Source organism: Anopheles stephensi, chromosome 2 (genome assembly GCF_013141755.1).
Source record: "Anopheles stephensi strain Indian chromosome 2, UCI_ANSTEP_V1.0, whole genome shotgun sequence".
Taxonomy (NCBI): Eukaryota; Metazoa; Arthropoda; class Insecta; order Diptera; family Culicidae; genus Anopheles; species Anopheles stephensi.
The window spans coordinates 93,613,010-93,631,462 of record NC_050202.1 but is presented as its reverse complement, the minus strand read 5'-3'; the positions used below and the strand labels follow the sequence as shown (position 1 = coordinate 93,631,462).

Sequence of the window (18,453 nt, the reverse complement as noted above, 5' to 3'; positions counted from 1 at the left end):
AGCCTCGTGATAAGCAGGAGACCCTGCTGTTACGGGATGGAGCTTTCGGAGGATGGACACTTTCGGAATTCGGTGCTGGCCTGGTCGAGCATGGGCTATCACTACTGGACAGCTTGAGGAGCACTGTACCCAGGCAAATGTTTGTGCTGTTCAACTTGTTTTTTTTTTTTGTTGTTGCTTGTTTTCTTGCAGATGCAGGAAGGAGCGAGGTCAAATTTCAATTCTTGCACACCCGAACTCAAAAACCACGACGTTAATAAAAATAGCAATAGAACCGGAACCAGACAACGAACATGCCCAAAACAACTGCAACACAACATCCACCATAGAACTGGATAATCACTCCGCAATCAAACTTCTACAACCGAGTATGCCTGGGCAACCGAGGCAAATAACAGGGAGGAAATGACTTGTAGTTTTTTTTTTTTTTTTTGTGAATTTTTTATCGTCAGCAAGGTGTTTACAATACGGCGTCAAACCGTCATAATCAAAAAAATAAATAAATAATAAAAATAAGAAAATACAACATGTTGATTATTCAAATAGCTGTCTTTATGGAGTTAAACCTGTGCTCTTTTTCTAACATCCGTATTCCAAACAAACACCCAACATATTTTAAGCAATCTATTTGGAATGAACTTTATCTATCATTATAATTAATGCAATAGTGATTAATAAAAATACTGTCATTCAGTTTCAACTGTGTTCTTTTTCTAACATAGAGTCCAATATACATGAGGATCGCCAAAAACCAGATAGTGGTTCTGATGTGTGTAACATCAAACGATTTTTTTTTTAAATAGATGTGATGGGAATAATTCTTAAACGGTATAACTGTACACGAAAAGCAGGGGACTCTATTGTAAAGGATAATTGTTTCTGGAAATCGCCTCCCTCGGACGTTTGTAATAAACGTATCGTTAGTCAACAGCGTTAAGAAGTCCTTTAATTACTATGATACCTTCCTTTATTTACAATATACAACTGCGTATAATACTATAATGTCAATAACACATTTAAGAGTAATTTATTACTAATTTCACTCGATTCTCATACAGCCGCGTTATTATTACGATGGGTGTAAATGCCAAATAAGACAGGGTATTTAGATACTAAAAGTGTTTGTGAAAAAAACAACCAATTGAAAAATAGACTCAAAGTTCGTTTCGTGATTGATGAATTTGGTTCACATCGGACAAAATTGTTGTATGGTGCGCTTTAAGTTCCCGCCAAAAAGTAGCCCGTTCTTCAAAGAGCCCTGATTCTAATGCTAAAATTGGTTCCTTCGAGGAATCAATGCTACCAATTCGTAGATACTGCAAAGGAAATTGGTCGATCGAAGGCCAGTGGGGAATAGTACGATCTGTTTCACGGGCTGGAGTTGGATTACCGGTGCGAGCAAAGTTAACCCATAACTGTATTATAAGGCGTCGTATCTCCAGCTCTTCATCAGAAGGAACGGACGTATGGAAATTTGGGATCTCCTTCGCGATGGGAAAAATGTATTGAAGCTCCTCAGCGTGGCACACACCTAACAGTGAACAAAAAAAAATCAATAAAAAAGCGTTGAAACTAAAAGGGAAAGAAAAACACTTACCGTAATATTTTTCTCTCCCTCCTTTGAATATCTCGGTGAAACTGGCGGATGCTTTTTGTGCAAAAAGATACACATATGTTGGTCCGGATTTTATAGAAGTTGATGAACGTCGATCATGGCCGAGTAAACGTATTCGCAAATATTCATCCATTCCCGCTAAAAACCAAGCATCCGAGTACAGCTATGGGAAGAAGTAATTAGGAAAATATGGTACGATAAGTGCGTGTATTGAATGCTTACATTTGTCAGATTTTTCTCAGTTGCTTCGACCAGCTTCTGATTATTAAAGTAGAAGCTGTTAATGTGCTGCGTAATTTGGCGCTGCCTGGCAGGCTCATGGTGATCGTAGTACAAAGAAATAGGTAACGCACGGTCCCAATTGTCATTTAAACTCTGTCGAAGTTCCGGTAAGTTTATCAATGCTGTAACAAAGATGGATTATTAGAACTACACGTGAAATGTTTAATTACAAAAAGGTCTTCCAAAAAAGGATAACTCACAAGCACTTTTCAAAGCTCCCTCATCCAATGTTAATCCAGTCATCCACGGAAGACCGATAGCATGTGGTTCATATTCTTCTCTTGGATGTTTTGTGATGAATGCTCCCGGAGCGTCTTGTTCCACAACGGGTGGGAATGGGATCATAGGATCGGTATCCCAAAGCTGAAAAGTAATATTTGTATAGTTTTTGCTCAGGAAAATAATACCGGTAAAACATCATTTTCAAGGCAAAAAAATATTTACAAAAAAATCGTAGAATTTTCTAGTTATTTCTTCTGCAGGCACATGCCGAAGACAGTTTAACATTTCTGCAAATCGTCCATCGATGCCCTGCGGGCATTGTAGCATTTGTCCCAATTGCACAGAACGTGCTTGTGCTACTCCTGGATGTGCCGGTTGAGCCCAGGCATTTAGGTTGACTCCGGATTGTGAAATAACTCGATGAAACAGTCCTTTAGACAAGGGTGACATCATATGGTATGTTCCACTTGCACCACCAGCACTTTCTCCAAACACGGTAACTGAGCGAGGGTCACCACCGAAAGATGCAATGTTTTCATGAATCCAACGGAGCACTAAATTTTGATCCTTTAGTCCATTATTTCCCGGACAGTCAGCTGTTTCTGTGCTGAGAAATCCAAGGGGTCCAAGACGAAAGTTTGCTCCGATATAGATAATGTCATGCTCAAGCAAGTAATCCGGCCCATAAAACGAACGTGTTCCTGAGCCACATTGCCAACCACCACCGTGGAAGAATACCATTACAGGTAATGATTTCGTTCCATTTGAATCGGCCAACTGCATTCGTGGACGTTCCGGCACGTATACATTAAGCTGCAGGCAGTCTTCGATACCGGAAATGGCTTCATCCCGCCGGTATGGATCACGCTGAGTACATAGTGGGGCATCGGTAGTTGCGAAACGAACACCCACCCACCCTCCAAATGGTTTTGGAGCCTAAAACAGGAAATGGAAAGTATTAATCAATATTTGTATTAAATAAAGGAAATCGTCTTGAAAAAACAAGAAACATTGACAAGTATAAAATATATTAAGGGAGAAGCGCTACTCCTGTTTGACAAATTCTATCCTGCAAAGTTAATAAGGGACTAGCATATACTACGCCCATTTGTGATAAAATTTCAACTAGACGGATCCACTAGCTTATTTATTTATTTTTTAATTTATTTATATTTTTAGTATTACGACTTTACGCCGTATTGTCAACACCGCATGTGTGGACGATTACAAATTCACAAAAATTAACAAGGCATTTCCTCCCTTTTATTAGCCTTATCCCGGGCATGCTCGGTTGTGTGTGTGAGGTTATTAAAAGGTTATTAAATTAATATCCAGGTGGTTGTTGTTTTGTAGTTGGGGATCCACTCGCTTATTAAGTGATTTTATTTTTTCTTTCTAACAATTTATTATAGTAATTTTTCATAAGATTTAAAGCATATGCAATAAATTTGTTTTTGTAAGCAATACGACTAGGCGGTCCATGGCTGATAGCAAAGTTTGTACAAACTACAAACAAAAAAACAAACAAACAAAAACAAAACCAAAAAAAAACAAACTGCATAAAAAAAAATATTAAATTAATGTCTCTCTCGTTTTTCCTTGGAACTACAACCTCGAGAGGGCTCTGCCTGCCATTTCTGGCCTTTTACGCTTGGTAAAGTAGTCAGTTCTGCGTACGGGATGGGTAAATTAATTATTATTATTATTTATTTATTATGACGGCTTGAAGCCGTATTGTCAGCACCGCATGTGCTGACGAAATACAAATGCCAAAATAAAAAAAATTCACAGAAAAATTACCAAGGCATTTCCTCCCTGATATTTCGCCTTATCCCGGGCGTGCTCGGTTGATGGGTAAATTAATGTTTAAGGCAAAAAAATGTACAGTAGATTAGGAAAGTCACCAAAGAAAAAATATAGGAATAGCAGGAAGAGAGAGAGTCAGGAGGTGGTACGGTAGTAGAGAGAGATAAAGAGAAAAGGGAAAACAAGAAAGAGAGAAAGAGAGAAAGAGAGTGCGTGTGATAAAGAGAGAGAAAAGGGAAAAAGGGAGAAAGGGTGGGGGAGATAGGTTGTTGGAAAATAGTAGGAAAGATGAAAAGGTATAAGAGCCAAAAAGCAAATAAAAGTCCAAAACTAAAAGAGCTTTGTTACATAGGCCGAGAGAAGTGAAAATATGAAAAATATAGCAACAACGAGAAATCTATGATCTTTGAACTTCATTAAAACATTGAACAACTCGTAACACAAATACTGGGCGCCTCCATATTTACATCAATGGAGACAAAATTTAATTGATGCTGTTTTGTTTTTTTTAAATAAAGCTTCGCGATAAGCCAGCAGTGCCAAGGTTTAGCACTTGATAGAATGCAATAGCTTTGTATGTGGGTATTTTCCTCATCAGCCCACTCATTAATGACGTCGGTGTAATTAAGATCAATTTGTTATAGAGCAATTTGGTCGGCTATGGTATCGTGGCTCAACGTTCAGTCTGATATACCAACGGTTGCACAAGTTCAATTACTTTCTCCATGGAAATGTAACTTGGTATGTTCGTATCAAATGATGTGCTTCTTATCACTATTATAAAATAATTACCTTAAACCGTAGCTCATTGGTGGGAGGTTTGGCATACGGTATTCCAAGAAAAGCGAGAATGCCTTGACCACTGTTCGTGTTTAAATATCTACCAATTAGAGTCCCACCATGAGGCAGAGTAACTTTTAATTTTTCTGAAGTACGCGCTGTTATAACGGTAGAACTCAAAAGCATGAAGAATACAATCATATAGATGTTCATCTTCGTCCGATTTTGTAATTTTAATACGGATCTCACTTTTTCCACAATACTGAACTTGTTGTTACTACGCTTTATTTAATCAAACCCAAACACCATAATAAATGTTTTTATTCTCCTTATTACGATAGCTATAACTAGCGCTAGATTTGTTCATGATTCACTGATAACACAAATAGCATTTTTTATACACTTTAACTACTACAATAAATAACAAGAAATCGAATCCTGCTCGATGATCTACATCGAAGCGTTACGCACGACACTCGCAACAAACTGAGATGGATAATAGGTAGACTTCAAAGCTTTATACAGATCACACCAGTCAAACATGTTTAGCGAACGGGTGTAGGCTTTGAAACTAGTTTTTGGTTGATGATTTTACATCACGGTAAGCAACGTTTAGGCAACGAACGACGCACTGCCTGCTTCATAATCTTCTTGATCGCCATATTTTTTTTTTTTTTATTCATAAAGAACGGCCTGGCCGTATTGCTTCTTGATCGCCATATAATCGCATATAAAAAAGCGAGCGATGCGAGCAAGAACTTCGCACAAAAAAGTTTGTTTTTTTTTGTGGTGTTGATGGTATCTAAAAAAGATCTAAAGGTATGTGTTACAGGTTTACTCTAACCGCAACTGTTTGTAATAATTTATTTTGTATTTCTGTGAAAGAACCGGTTTCGAAGAGCTATTTTACAGTACCGTGACCTTGCAAAACTAGATTCTGTCTTGCGTGACTGTTATTTCAGCATCACTTGCATTTATGTTTCAAGTCGGTTAAAGTACGTCAAGATCATTTAACATTGTTTATCATACACACACATTTTCAAATAACTATAAAAGGCAATTTTACATTTTATAACTCTATTTCTCCCTAAGATTTCGTTTTTAATAATTCTAAATTACATTTAGCCGGGCAACGTTCGTTAATTAGACGCAAACCTTCATGAATGAATTAATCAACTCTTGAAATTACATTTTAACTCCCTGATCCCTTACTGCCTTGCATTAACTTCCATCTAATGTGTTGCATTGTATATTGTTAATTAAATGCTCGAAGTGAAAACAACTTATCCATGTTCGGTTTCAAGTATGGATTGACTTGTTGTTATTTATCTTAAAACTTTTGACTTAATTTCGTCAAATGAATCGTCCACAGTGTTAATATGATGCATGTTGTTACCGGTAGATTGCTTAAATGGTGAATGAACAGGAGAGCGTGGTATTCGACATGCAAAATTTTTCAACAACAAAATCCCTTATTAATTCCGACAAATTTCGTTGCTGTTTGGAAATATGTGAAAAATTTTAATATCATAAATATTTTAATATATATAGATGCTTCAATTGATAAGTGCTCTTGCCAAGTTTTAAATTCGTGTAACATACCATTAACAGAAAACAAGTTTCTGTAGACGTGTAAACCGAGGGGGGTAGGGGGTTTGTTATCCCATAATTGGAGATAGGAGTTTCTTACCGACGAGCCCCCTCAGCTGACGATAATTTGATTTTCGTTCAAAAGGTCGGTCCCAAAAATTTGCGTACATCGGAGAGCTGCTGTGTATCGAATTGCTCCTGACAACCAATATTACATTTTGTCTATGTATGGGTATTGTTCATGCTTGTGTGTCCATGAATAAACACCCAGGCTCCAAATGACAGATGAAAAGACGTCTTTTCGTGGTCTTTTCACCCACGAAAAGACCACGAAAAGACGTCTTAATAACACCTCATCGGACCAACTGTCATGGCGTGGTAATGTATACATCTCGGTCTTAATGTATACAACTTGGTTGGTAAAGAAAATAAAAACGTGACGTTTTCAAGCAAGTAAAAACGAAAAAAATCTTTTTTTTTTCTTGTAGCTGTCATTTATTTAAAATTCATACTTATTCATTCATTCATATGCCATAGCTGTGTGTAGTACCCTCCCTTTACCGGTGGCCTTCGTATCTTTTTCTGTGTTATAAATTATATAGGGTTATAAGTTGATTTGAACTTGTACTTACCGAGTTGCTTGTCCTCCATCTGATCCGTGTGAGCTATTGCGGTTGTGTTGTGTCGAGACGTAAACATCCAATAAGAGAAGCAACCAAGCAACATGGAAAAGTATGTATTTTTAAATTACATGTAACAAAGGATTCGATGTATAATATATTTATCTCTTTGTTCGTGTTTTAACGATGTGGCGAATCATTTAGCACACCACGCAAGATTGTGGTGCTCAATATGAGAGACGGAAAATATGTTTTATCCGAGAAGCCGCAGCCTACAGGTATAAAAAAATATTGGTTCATACAACTTTAGAGCAGTATTGAGAGTAATATGTATTGTTTTTCATCGTTGTGTTACAGCTTCCTCATCACAACCAACACTACATCCAGATTTTATAAAACAACTACCGACGGCAAAAAATACTTCCAAGAACATCCAACCTGCAACAAACATCGTTCACCGCAGTGTTTCCGCAGGTTTGTATGGTTTTCTCGGCATGCGTTTGAAAGATTGGGAGCAGTATTGAGAGTAATATGTATTTTTTTTTTCATCGTTGTGTTACAGCTTCCTCATCACAACCAACACTACATCCAGATTTTATAAAACAACTACCAACGGCAAAAAATACATCCAAGAACATCCAACCTGCAACAAACATCGTTCACCGCAATGTTCCCGCATCCATTTCGGATTCCATTTTTTCCGCATCCAACAAACCCAACATTTCCAAACCCATAAGCAGCAATAGTCCCATAAATCTAGAGACAACAAAATCTTCTATAGACGCAGGATTGCGCGATCTTTTAGTTTCAATTGGACAGAAAATGGATGACATGACAAAAAAAATTACAAATTTGGACCAGAAACTTAATGAAATAGAAACTAACCACGCCAACAGGGTTCGAGTTGTTGAGAAAAATCAAGCAATTATTAAAACTAAGCTGGACTTGATCTTAGATAAAATCTCTCCTCGTCCAGGATTGGTAACAAATAGTTCATTCAACTGGGAACCGATCGCATCCAAAGAAATGTTGGATGCAGTGGATCAGCAGCTTAATGATCAGCAGTATAAAAAAGAATTTGAAGAATATCTGGAATGCCAGCTGCCAACAGATAGCTCGGAAGAAAGGCTTCATTCAGCGATGGACATCATATTTGCCAGACAGTTTGTTATAGAGATGAGCTGGACGGGAATTGGACATCCGAACTAAAAAATTCCGTTGTTTGGATATAAAAATATTCTTGCCTTATTTAAGCACATTGGAACCTTTCACGGAGTAACTCCAACTCCTCAAAAAATTAAAACATTCTTCCAAAATAAATTGAAGCATGCCCGCCAAAGACTGAACCTAGAAGGTAAGATTAAATCCACGCACCACAGACATCAACATTCTCATTATTAGTGTTTTTTGTTTTGTTATAAAGTTCCTTCAGTAACTAAGTGTCCTTATTTTTTTTAATACATGTAATATGATGTAATATGTATGTTAATAATAAAAACTCATGAAAAATGTATAATGTATAATATGTAAATTTTTGAAATGTTATAATCCATAAATTATAGTAATTAAAAAGAACGATACAGAAAGAAAATCATATTAATTATTTATTATCTAAGAAATGAAAATATTAGCCTACGAGGGTATGAATTAATGGAACATATTGATACTCATTTTCTTTGGAAAGGGGAACAGCTACCAATTTACATCGTATATCCCCAATATTAACAACAACTTACAACTTTTATTAGCTTTTATTATTTTATTTTATTTTATTTTAACAACTTTTATTAGCTACGCACCTTAGTTCGTTGAGCAGACATCGTCTTATCCCGTTATACCAATACTGACTTCCGTTTATCGTTACAACTTCATTTGAGCCATTTCGATGAGTCTTCAGCAAAGTTCTTTGGAAGATGATTTCCATAACTTGACTTATAGAATTATACGATTGATTGGTGGATATTGCCCATCGACGTAATTCGGCTTCTACATCATACCCTTCTGTGCGTTCTGTGTCCATTCTTTCATCGTCAGAGCTTTCAACTAAATAGTCCGTAACAAACTCATCACATTCAGGTTCGCTTGTCGTTACACCGGCTTCTTCTGCCATCACATTGGAAGATCCTTCTGAATGATAATCCATAGGTGCATCGCCTGCGCCTTGGTTGCTTCCAATAACTGGAAAACAAAACATATGCCATGTTATAAAAGAAACTAACAATGATATTTGCCCGTCTTATACCGAATGAACTTCCTCCTGCAACTAGCTCTTCGTCATTCTGCTCTAGCAAAGCTGCTCGGTGCTCTGTAGCATCGCGATAACGATACGAATATGAATTATATTTTACTCGTTTATTGAATTGGTCACTCATTTTTACAAGATTGGTGATATTAGAAGGCACTGAGCAAAAACGTAATTAAGAAGCTCTCGGAAAATTTTTGTTTATACGGATAGAAGTTTTCTTTTTGTAGCGCGTCGGCCAGTCTGACAGGCAAAACAACAACAATCGCTGATCAGGGAACCAATATCAACAATATCATTACTCTCGATTTTTTGATTAAAATTGAAAATTAATGAAAAATCTTTTAAAACCAAATAAAATTTACATGTTAAATAAAGACATGAGTTTTCTATATGTTTTTTTATGATTTTACTATTTATTATTAGGTAAAAAGCCGTATAAAGTTCATGAACTCGCTGACTTAGTATTGTAAACAGAGGGATTTGGTCTTTTCATATGTTCCTTGCAGCCTGGGCACATTTGTGTTATGATTCATGGTTTTTTTTACTAATATAAAAATTACAACTTTTGGCAATATTATGTATCAATGTTGTTTTGAAGTAAACATAATTGTTTATTTAAAAAATCAAAAAGGTTTTCCCGTCAAAACAGTTATGAACTGTGTGTGTTGAAACATTAGCTAAAGCGAATTGGCGTATATCGAGTATGGCGAACTGCGGAGATTTGCTGTACCTTGTTCTGGACAATTTTACCTCTCATATCCATAAACCTTGGTCGGAATGACTTTGACATTGCGTTTGACAATATCAATTCTCATGTCAGACGCAAGACGTTTGTCAGTAGAATTACCGTCTTGTAATTCTTCTCGTGAAAATAATAAACACGAAAACACTTGACTAGCCACAGAACGAGGTAAATTGAAAGTTCGTCCGCCTGCGAAACTAAATAGTTAACAGTGATTAGCGAATTGTAGAAAAGCGTTTAAGAAAAGGCAGACGTTCGGTGGAACTGAATAAACTACAAGGCTAAGCGGTGGTAAGAAGAGATGTACGCTTCTTTATATTATGTAGTGTGGTGTAAGGTGTGGCTGGAGGAGTGCGATTGAGCAAAATAATTAAGCAATGCAGGTTCGTCATTGAATAGCAAATGGTGAATTTCACGGATGCTGATGGAATCCTAGGGATGGTAGCAGTGTTGAATTAGCAAATCAAAATAAATGTGCATGGTGCCAAGGGGCAAATGGATCCATCTGCAAAAATTATCATTGATAGGCTTGGAGTTAAATATATTTCATTATTTATGAATTTAATTCGTCATATAGGGATAGTGTATATTGGATTTCATTTATGTACGATTGAATATTTGTGAAAATAGTTATCTTAGATACAATTTTCCTGTGGGTTCTCATGTGCATGTGCATATTGGTATGCTGGATGCATCAAATTCTATTTTTGGTTCATGTGTGCGTGCGCGGGATCGCGCGTTTGTGTGCGAGAGTGTATATTCTTCATTTAGAACGTTATTGCTGCTGTATTGGAATGAAGCTAGTGCAAGACCAAGGGCGCCCGACTGAACGTATGTTGGTTGTACAGCCAAAGTAAATCAATTTTTTATCAAGAATCAGGATATAATCTTTGTAATGAAATTTGTACACTTGTATACCAACCACCAAGTTTTTAACACAGCTCCTGAACTTTATGAATCGATGTTGACAAAATAGATTCTTTCCAAATTTCAGTTTCTGTTGCTGCGATAGAAACATTCATCTAGATCAACAATGGAAGAAAGAAGAGTGGCCGATTATTTTGTGGTAGCTGGAATGCCCGATCACCCGAAACTGCTAAAAGAGAACATATTTAACGATTCGTCGCATTTAAGATCTACCAACAGTGTAGATCCTATCACTGACATAGGCGTATATTTTCCTTCTCTGGGTGAGAAAATCCCCGCGGACTATGAGATACTCGAGAACACGCCGTCGGGACTGCTGGCGGATCTGAATTATGGCTCCGTTCGAACTACCGGCTGCTTTATCTACTATCGGCGTGGCAAGGATAAACCGCCTTTGGTCGATATTGGCGTAATGTACGAAGGTGCCGAACGGATAATGGCCGATGCAGAGATTGTTATAAGCACGCCCGGCGATCGTTTGGCGAACGTGAATAATTCTTCTGCCAAAACGTTTCTAACGTTTCGGCGTGCAACCACCGATATGCCGTGCAACGAACTGGTGGTAACTGATCTGTGTGTCGTTATACCTTCAAAGGGCGAAAAACCTCCTCATGCGTTCTGCATGATCCATAAAACGCTCAACAAAGGTCTCATGGGAAGCGATGTGTATCTATGTTACAAAAAATCGATGAACCGTCCGAAATTGATCAGTTACGAGCCGGAAATTTTACACCGATATCCAACACATGATCATAATGATTTTCCGCTAACACTGTGCCCCAGTGTACCACTGTTTTGCCTACCGATGGGCACAACGTTGGAGACTTGGCCACATGTACCGGGCGGTGACGGGAAGGTATTTGCGTAGATACATATATAAATACAGCACTGCAACTACATGTATTGCATTACAGATAAAAAGAAAACCAATTCAACCAATCTTCAGTACGTTTGTGCTGACTGTCAACGATGGTACATACAAAGTATACGGATCAGCATTAACATTCTACGAAGATTTTTGGTGAGAACAACGGATCAGTGATATATTACAAGTTTGAGCTAATACTGATATTTTATTTTTTTGTAGTGAAAATAAACTGAATACACAACAACGTGAGCTGTTGGATTGGACGGAAGATTCACATAAAACTCATTCTTTGCACGTGAACAAATCGATATGCATTTTGTCGAGGTGGCCATTTGGAGATACGTTTGAGAAATGGCTACAATTCTTACACGTAAGCATGAGCATGTTGTGGATGTTTAACAGAACCTTAACTCATGACTGTATTTTTATCTTATTTTAGCAACTGTCGATTCTCAACGAAAAGCTTCCAGTACCAATCGAACGATACATAACTCATCTGCTAGATGAGGTGCCGTTCCCATCGCCTAGCATTTTATTACAACTTTCAACGCTCAGTAATAACAGAATTTTGCTTACGCTACCAGAAGATTCGCCGCTACCTCGTAGCGGTGCTGGTTTTCGGCAGTTGCTTTCCAATCTTGGCCCGGAAAACTGTTTGCATGTGCTGTTGCTGGTTTTAACGGAACAAAAGTTGCTCGTACATTCTTTACGACCGGCCATATTGACCGCAGTAGCGGAAGCAGTCTCATCTTTTCTGTTTCCATTCAAATGGCAATGTCCTTACATACCGCTCTGTCCGCTGGGTTTAGCCGAGGTACTACATGCCCCACTTCCGTACCTTATAGGAGTGGATTCACGTTTTTTCGATCTATACGAACCACCCAGTGATGTAACGTGCGTCGATCTGGACACAAACAATATTAGTTTGTGTGAATCGCAAAAGCACCTAACTACCAAACTTTTGCCAAAACGAGCAGCACGTGTTTTACGACAAACTTTGCGTAACCTAGAAGAATTGAATCAAAACCAAGGTTGTGACTCGAACAACAGCTTGGATCGTGATTTAAAAAAGCGAAAACGCGAACAAAATCTAGAACAACGGATTCAGGAAGCATTTTTACAGTTCATGGCATGCATTTTAAAGGGCTACCGGGATTACTTAGTACCGATTTCGAAGGCGCCTACGATTGGAGCTACGGATCCGAGCGCGCTGTTTCGCATGGACGCTTTTCTACGATCCCGTGATAAGGCACATCACAAATTTTTCACTCTGCTTATGAAAACGCAAATGTTCATCCGGTTTATTGAAGAACGTTCGTTCGTGTCGGACAGCGACCACAATTTAGCATTTTTTGATGAATGTGCCGAAAAGGTGAGTGCGTACGAAGATACGCCAACCGAAATCAAGCTCATCGAATGGGATTCGGGTCAGAGCAGCGAGCGCACCAAATTTATTCTACCGCCCGAATGCCAACCCGGATTGCCAGATCAACTATACGCTTATAGTTCATTCTCGCTCGATTCAATGTTGCTAAAAGAAACGCGAAGAAGTGTGCTGGATAATGTGTTGCAGCATCACAACAACAGTCTTGCTCCTGGGTCACCGATGGCCCGTCGCACAAAACATGAGATTAAAACAGCGCAGAAATTAGCCCGCAAACATCAAGGAAATCCGGAGCTGTGGGCAAAACATTTGCTGGCTACATGCTACTCTATTTACTTTATCGTTTTACCGAGCTTAATATCGGAGAACACGGGTCGGGAACATGCCGTGTTAAAAGCGGCATACGATTTACTTAGCAAAGCATGCAAGCTGAAGGTGCCGTGCGATGAGGTTTGCTATCGCATTATGATGCAGCTGTGCGGGTTGCACAATCTTCCCGTGCTTGCAGTTCATTTACACTACCTGATGAAGCGATCGGGCATTCAACCGAACGCGCTCACGTATGGAGTTTACAATCGGTGCGTACTGGAGGCTCAGTGGCCATCGGACTCCATCTTGTCGTCACAAATGCGTTGGCATCGTTTGCGGAACATTGTGATCGGGGCAGCACATTTTAAACGTGCTGGAAAAAAATTTGCCGACCGTCGCCGGCGCTCCCTTTCGCACGAAAGCAGTTCCATCGGCGGTGCATTAGAGCTAGTAGACGGTACATCACGAACAAGCCTTGACTCTGGATATTCGCAAGCAGAACAGCAACAACTACAACCGAATACGAACGTAACGATGGACTTTAGTGCCTTCGACAAACTGCGCGGAAGAGTAGGTGCAATTGTGCGGCAAACTACAACTCCTGGTCACCAGGAATCCGCGGATGTACTATCGAGTGCTGGGCTGTTAATTAGCGGTGAGGCGAGTCATCATCTCAAACAACTGCATTCACATGCTAGTACTGTTGCTGCGAAGGAAGCAAAAGCTGGTTACAAAAAGGCATCTCCTGCTAATGCTTGCGATATCAGTCCGCGCATGCTAGCAAGAGCCGATAGCTTTGCAGGAGATTCGAAATTTATTGACAAACTGCAGCGACAAACACGAGGCGATGGGATGAAATCGAAACGTGTGCTAGAATTTCAACGAGAATCGGGCAGCATTGCTTCTGAATCAGAAGATACGAAGGACGCATATGCAAAGGGCAGTCCTACAAAGTGAGTACGAAAAGATTATGCAAAGGGTTGTTGCTATATATAAAGTCTCCTAAATGGTTGTATTATTTATTTTCAGAATTTCACCTCGCACTCTAGTTACGCAGGACGATCCCTTGGGAGCACTGAATGATATGACGGAAGAGTTGGTGGCTGAACAGAGCGAAACTGTAGAGAAAAATGCGGAACAATATCAAGCGAGTAACAACAATACCATCTACACTGACCAACCTATCTTATTCAAAGGTCAACGATCAGCAACGTTTGACGATTCGACACAGCTAAACAAAAGCATGCAAAGGTCCGAAACTATGCCTATGACCAGCACGGTTTCGTCGGGATTTGGAAGTTTGGGGTCAACGTTGAAGTTTAACTTCGGGTGAGTATTTAGTTTGATAATTGGATGGTGTGTTACCGTTTCACGTAATGTAATTAGATTTAGATTTTGAGATTTGATTTGCTTTTCTTGATTGATGTGTTCATTGACAAGAATATGTTTTTTTTTTTTATTATTTACTTCATTTATGTAGCTGAAGTATGTTGAATGTTTGCTCGCACATATTTGTAGAAGCCTTGTTTTGTTTTGTCTCTGTTATTATTTCCCATACCGCAATGTTTCTGCTCTATTGTAGCCGTTACTCACCTGCACGCATGTCCATGAAAAAAGACTTGAAATCGTTATCCACAAACATGATAGAGAATATTTCTAACATAAGGTAAGTGTATTTGCTCATAAAGCTAGATATAGAAACAAACTAATACTTTCTTTGTATGATAACATTTTTAATTACTCGTGGGCAATTTGGCGAATTTGACATGTCTCGGATTGGGTAGTTATGATTATATTTGAGCGCAGTTATTAACTACTCATCCAATGTCATTTGGCCACAAAAAATAACTTCATCTAGTGTGTCACTATAACCTCAAGAAAGCTCGAGATATCCATTTCTGCCATTTATGTCTTCCTCTACATGATTTTACCCATAACTGGAGTCAGTGTGTAATAGGAGACGGTCTAGACGGGATTCTAAAGGATGCTAAAGGTGCTGCCATCGTCTTGGCCACTGACCGCCCAGAAAAGAATAACAGAGTACTAAAATTAAGATGCTTACAAGTGGACATTCAAGAGTGCGATTTCTAAAGCAACAAATGAAAGATTTTGATATCATCTGTATGATAAGTAATGCAACACTCATTTTTCTGGGAAGATGTTTGCATGTTTCTAAACAATCTTTGACATATTTTCTATAGTTTCAAATATTCTTCTTCTTACTTGGCACTACAACCTCGAGAGGACTCGGCCTGCCATTGCTGGCTTTCTGTGACTTAATTTTACCCGTTGCAAAGTAATCAGCCCTGCGTACGGGGAGGCAGTCTAGTCTGGATGGGATTTGAACCCCGGTCCTGCCGTGTGAAGAACGGCACCGTTATCGCCTCGGCCACCGGACCGCCCCACAGCGAAACAGCGAAATTCCGGAATTATTCCAAGCAAAATTACCACGTGTAATAGACCTAATAATAGTACTTAAAAATTTCAATTACAAGCATCATATTTATTTAATGGATTTAATGGAGGTGGCCGGTAGTAGATGGATGTCTTCACACGACAGGACCGGGATTCAAATCCCATCTGGGCCGTTTCCCCCATAGTGAGGACTGACTATCCAACTATGCGTATATCATTAAGTCTAGTAAGCAAGAAATGACAGGCGTGACTTAAGAGGTCGTTAGGCCAAGAAAGAAGAGAAGATATTTATTTAATGAAATCGTAAAACTATTCAAAAGATCCAATATTAATCACATAAACATTAATTCTAAAACTACTTTTGACGAAATTTGATTATGGAGTTGGAGATGCTTGTTAAAGAATTTCTTATAAATTTCAACAGATTGGGAACCGATTTTCGAACTGTTTTTTTCTTCTGTTAGTGGTTAATAAGAATAGTGCTTTGCTATGGACGAGGCGATAGAGGCGCCGTTCTTCACACGACAGGCCCGGCGACCGCCTTCCCATACGCAAGTTTGATTATCAGGATGATAATCCTAACCAGCAGGATGCTGGTAAAATCAGCTCAAGGAGAGCCAGAAATGGCAGGTCTAAGCCTTTCTAGGTTCTAGTACCAAAGAAGATGGCTAATAAAACAATTTTAAAAGAAATAAAACAATTTTAAACAAACAACATTATAACATATTCCTAGAAGATCGTTAAAATCGCTCAAAAACACGCAAGAATGTTCAATTTAAAGTTGTCAGGTGTTTGCGCGTTGGGCATTGCATAAATGAAACAATTGTGTTAGTAAACAATTATGATACTTTTCATTACAGTCCGAGCCTTACTGGGAAAAAATCAAATGAGATCCTACAGAGTGGATTAAGCAGCATCAAGAATGCAGCCAATTCGGTAGCAAAGAAGTTGGACGATATAAAAGAAGCCATTTCAGCAAATTCAACGCCAGTCAAAACAGGTAGCGGATTAATTGGTGGGAGTGGATTGGAAAGAGACGGCCATGGGTCTGAAAATGATCTACTTCATCACGATGATCCGATGCAGACAATGAATGGCAGCCGGTCGCGTCGTGTGTCCAGTGAATTCGATCTTTGGGGTCGTTTCAGTGAATCGCGTAAGTCTAGTTACAATAATTTGGTTCCTTTAGGTGAAAATGCAACGTCGACAAATAGCTTGAATGTATATCCAACGTTGCCAGATAATATGTATCCCACATTCGCAGAGGTACGTATAATGCCACCAAGGTTAAAAAAGCAAACAGCAGTCTTACGGTTCAACATCCTGTTGGTTTTCCAGGTATCGGAGGCTAGTATTGCAGATTTCGTTATCCAAATCACGTCTTGTTCGCAATGTCATAACTGTTCTGTACTCCTGTATGATGAAGACGTTATGGCTGGATGGTCAGCGGAAGATTCCAATCTGAACACCACATGCAATGCATGCGGGAAGGTGACAGTGCCATTTCTAAATGTGCAAATTAAACGCGAAGGACAAAATCCTCAGCGAGATAATCCGTCTTCTCAGCAGCATACTACTTCGAAGCATCAACATGACATGATAAGTGTGCCATATTTAAATCCACTCGTGCTACGTAAAGAGTTAGAAAACATTCTTAGTGAGGAAGGTGATTTGGCGCTTAGTAATGCAAAGTTCGTGGAGGAACATCCTATCATTTACTGGAATTTAGTATGGTTTATGGAACGAATAGACGTCAACACACATCTTCCTTACCTTGCCTTACCGCAGCAGGTAAGTACCGTGAAGCTGAGAATGGTATGTAAATAATTTGTTTAACGTGATTTTCTAATTCTTGCAGGAGGATGACAACCCCGATCCGTTGAGCAATGTAAAAACAGTGAATGTACATTGTTTGTGGGACAATCCTCGACTTCATTCGGAAGCGGGGCCAGCGATGTATATGCTATGGCGACAAAATCAACCAGACAGTACTTTACTGAAAGCTCTGCTTACCGACCAAACATCGATCAATAGAACGTAAGTGTTCTGTGCATTTTCTGCAATCTTTTCATCTAATTTAACTGCATTTCTCTTGTTTCTTAATTTTCCGATTTGGTTTTGATAACGTGCATTAGTGTGATGCAACAAGTAATTGCTTCGATACGATGCAACGATTTACTAACACCCGTCAAACGGCTAGCTAACGAACGGCAAAAGTTAAAACACCGAGGCGTCGATCGTACGCACTCAATCTACCGCGACATGCTGTTTCTAGCGTTTATCGAAATCGGCCGAGCGGACATCGATCTCATTTCGTTCCATCGCGAGTATGCGGCCGTTTTTGATAAGCTAACGGAGAAAGAATGTAACACATTTTACCGCAGTCAGGATCTTCCGCCATCGCCGACGGCCATATTTTGTCGTGCATATTTCAAACCACTCCTTCTACCCTGACCGTTTGTAAACCAACGATGGTTGATGTCGCGTGACTGGTTAGGTGGGCGTAAGAATTAAAAACTAGGAAAAAAAACAACGAGAAATGAAGATTTTTTCTCGATGATAAAATTGCGTCGATCGTTGTGTAACGTAGCGTTTAAGCTTTGAATAAGACATGCACTTTACTCTTTTATTTGTATTTGGCTGCGTAC

The 18,453-nt window shown here is 39.0% G+C and overlaps 4 protein-coding genes across 11 annotated transcripts; 2 read left to right on the top strand and 2 right to left on the bottom strand.

The window, feature by feature from the left end:
- Positions 1 to 530: 530 nt before the first annotated feature.
- On the bottom strand, positions 531 to 5,198 carry LOC118505289 (venom carboxylesterase-6-like). Its single transcript, XM_036040874.1, has 6 exons — positions 4,718 to 5,198; positions 2,342 to 3,055; positions 2,098 to 2,260; positions 1,838 to 2,019; positions 1,598 to 1,778; positions 531 to 1,531 (listed from the first exon to the last, which is right to left on the bottom strand). The coding sequence occupies exons 1-6, from the start codon at positions 4,916 to 4,918 to the stop codon at positions 1,155 to 1,157; spliced, it is 1,818 nt and encodes a 605-aa protein (XP_035896767.1). The 5' UTR covers positions 4,919 to 5,198; the 3' UTR covers positions 531 to 1,154.
- Positions 5,199 to 6,562: 1,364 nt separating this feature from the next.
- LOC118503262 lies at positions 6,563 to 8,492 on the top strand. The gene is made up of 4 exons (XM_036036305.1): positions 6,563 to 7,027; positions 7,120 to 7,193; positions 7,273 to 7,389; positions 7,478 to 8,492. The coding sequence occupies exons 1-4, from the start codon at positions 7,020 to 7,022 to the stop codon at positions 8,122 to 8,124; spliced, it is 846 nt and encodes a 281-aa protein (XP_035892198.1). The 5' UTR covers positions 6,563 to 7,019; the 3' UTR covers positions 8,125 to 8,492.
- LOC118503263 lies at positions 7,041 to 9,488 on the bottom strand. Of its 2 annotated transcripts, XM_036036307.1 has the most exons (3): positions 9,158 to 9,488; positions 8,715 to 9,093; positions 7,041 to 7,187 (listed from the first exon to the last, which is right to left on the bottom strand). In XM_036036307.1, exons 1-3 carry the CDS (start codon positions 9,285 to 9,287, stop codon positions 7,169 to 7,171), a joined length of 528 nt encoding a protein of 175 aa, XP_035892200.1. In that variant the 5' UTR covers positions 9,288 to 9,488; the 3' UTR covers positions 7,041 to 7,168. The 2 variants fall into 2 exon arrangements, with proteins under 2 accessions (XP_035892200.1, XP_035892199.1); XM_036036306.1 differs by lacking the exon at positions 7,041 to 7,187 and having other exon boundaries at positions 8,648 to 9,093; positions 9,158 to 9,487.
- Positions 9,489 to 9,976: 488 nt separating this feature from the next.
- LOC118506253 (DENN domain-containing protein Crag-like) lies at positions 9,977 to 18,440 on the top strand. 7 transcript variants are annotated; one of them, XM_036043134.1, is made up of 11 exons: positions 9,977 to 10,070; positions 10,897 to 11,685; positions 11,744 to 11,850; positions 11,917 to 12,067; positions 12,137 to 14,343; positions 14,420 to 14,719; positions 14,973 to 15,056; positions 16,666 to 17,071; positions 17,144 to 17,596; positions 17,664 to 17,842; positions 17,941 to 18,419. In XM_036043134.1, exons 2-11 carry the CDS (start codon positions 10,936 to 10,938, stop codon positions 18,257 to 18,259), a joined length of 4,956 nt encoding a protein of 1,651 aa, XP_035899027.1. In that variant the 5' UTR covers positions 9,977 to 10,070; positions 10,897 to 10,935; the 3' UTR covers positions 18,260 to 18,419. The 7 variants fall into 7 exon arrangements, with proteins under 7 accessions (XP_035899027.1, XP_035899030.1, XP_035899025.1 ...); XM_036043132.1 differs by having other exon boundaries at positions 9,988 to 10,193; positions 17,941 to 18,440; XM_036043133.1 differs by having other exon boundaries at positions 9,988 to 10,205; positions 17,941 to 18,259.
- Positions 18,441 to 18,453: the final 13 nt, after the last annotated feature.

Excerpts from the sequence above, each read along its gene's own strand:
- LOC118503262 (XM_036036305.1), top strand. Across the intron at positions 7,194-7,272 it reads CGAGAAGCCGCAGCCTACAG|CTTCCTCATCACAACCAACA; the intron begins GTATAAAAAAAT and ends GTTGTGTTACAG. Across the intron at positions 7,390-7,477 it reads TCACCGCAGTGTTTCCGCAG|CTTCCTCATCACAACCAACA; the intron begins GTTTGTATGGTT and ends GTTGTGTTACAG.
- LOC118503263 (XM_036036306.1), bottom strand. The coding sequence starts at position 9,287 with ATGAGTGACCAATTCAATAAACGAGTAAAATATAATTCATATTCGTAT. Across the intron at positions 9,094-9,157 it reads TGCAGGAGGAAGTTCATTCG|TTATTGGAAGCAACCAAGGC; the intron begins GTATAAGACGGG and ends TTTGTTTTCCAG.
- LOC118506253 (XM_036043132.1), top strand. The coding sequence starts at position 10,936 with ATGGAAGAAAGAAGAGTGGCCGATTATTTTGTGGTAGCTGGAATGCCC. Across the intron at positions 15,057-16,665 it reads GAGAATATTTCTAACATAAG|TCCGAGCCTTACTGGGAAAA; the intron begins GTAAGTGTATTT and ends TTTTCATTACAG. Across the intron at positions 17,597-17,663 it reads ACCTTGCCTTACCGCAGCAG|GAGGATGACAACCCCGATCC; the intron begins GTAAGTACCGTG and ends TAATTCTTGCAG.
- LOC118505289 (XM_036040874.1), bottom strand. The coding sequence starts at position 4,918 with ATGAACATCTATATGATTGTATTCTTCATGCTTTTGAGTTCTACCGTT. Across the intron at positions 2,020-2,097 it reads GGGAGCTTTGAAAAGTGCTT|CATTGATAAACTTACCGGAA; the intron begins GTGAGTTATCCT and ends TCTTTGTTACAG. Across the intron at positions 1,779-1,837 it reads CTGAGAAAAATCTGACAAAT|CTGTACTCGGATGCTTGGTT; the intron begins GTAAGCATTCAA and ends TTCTTCCCATAG.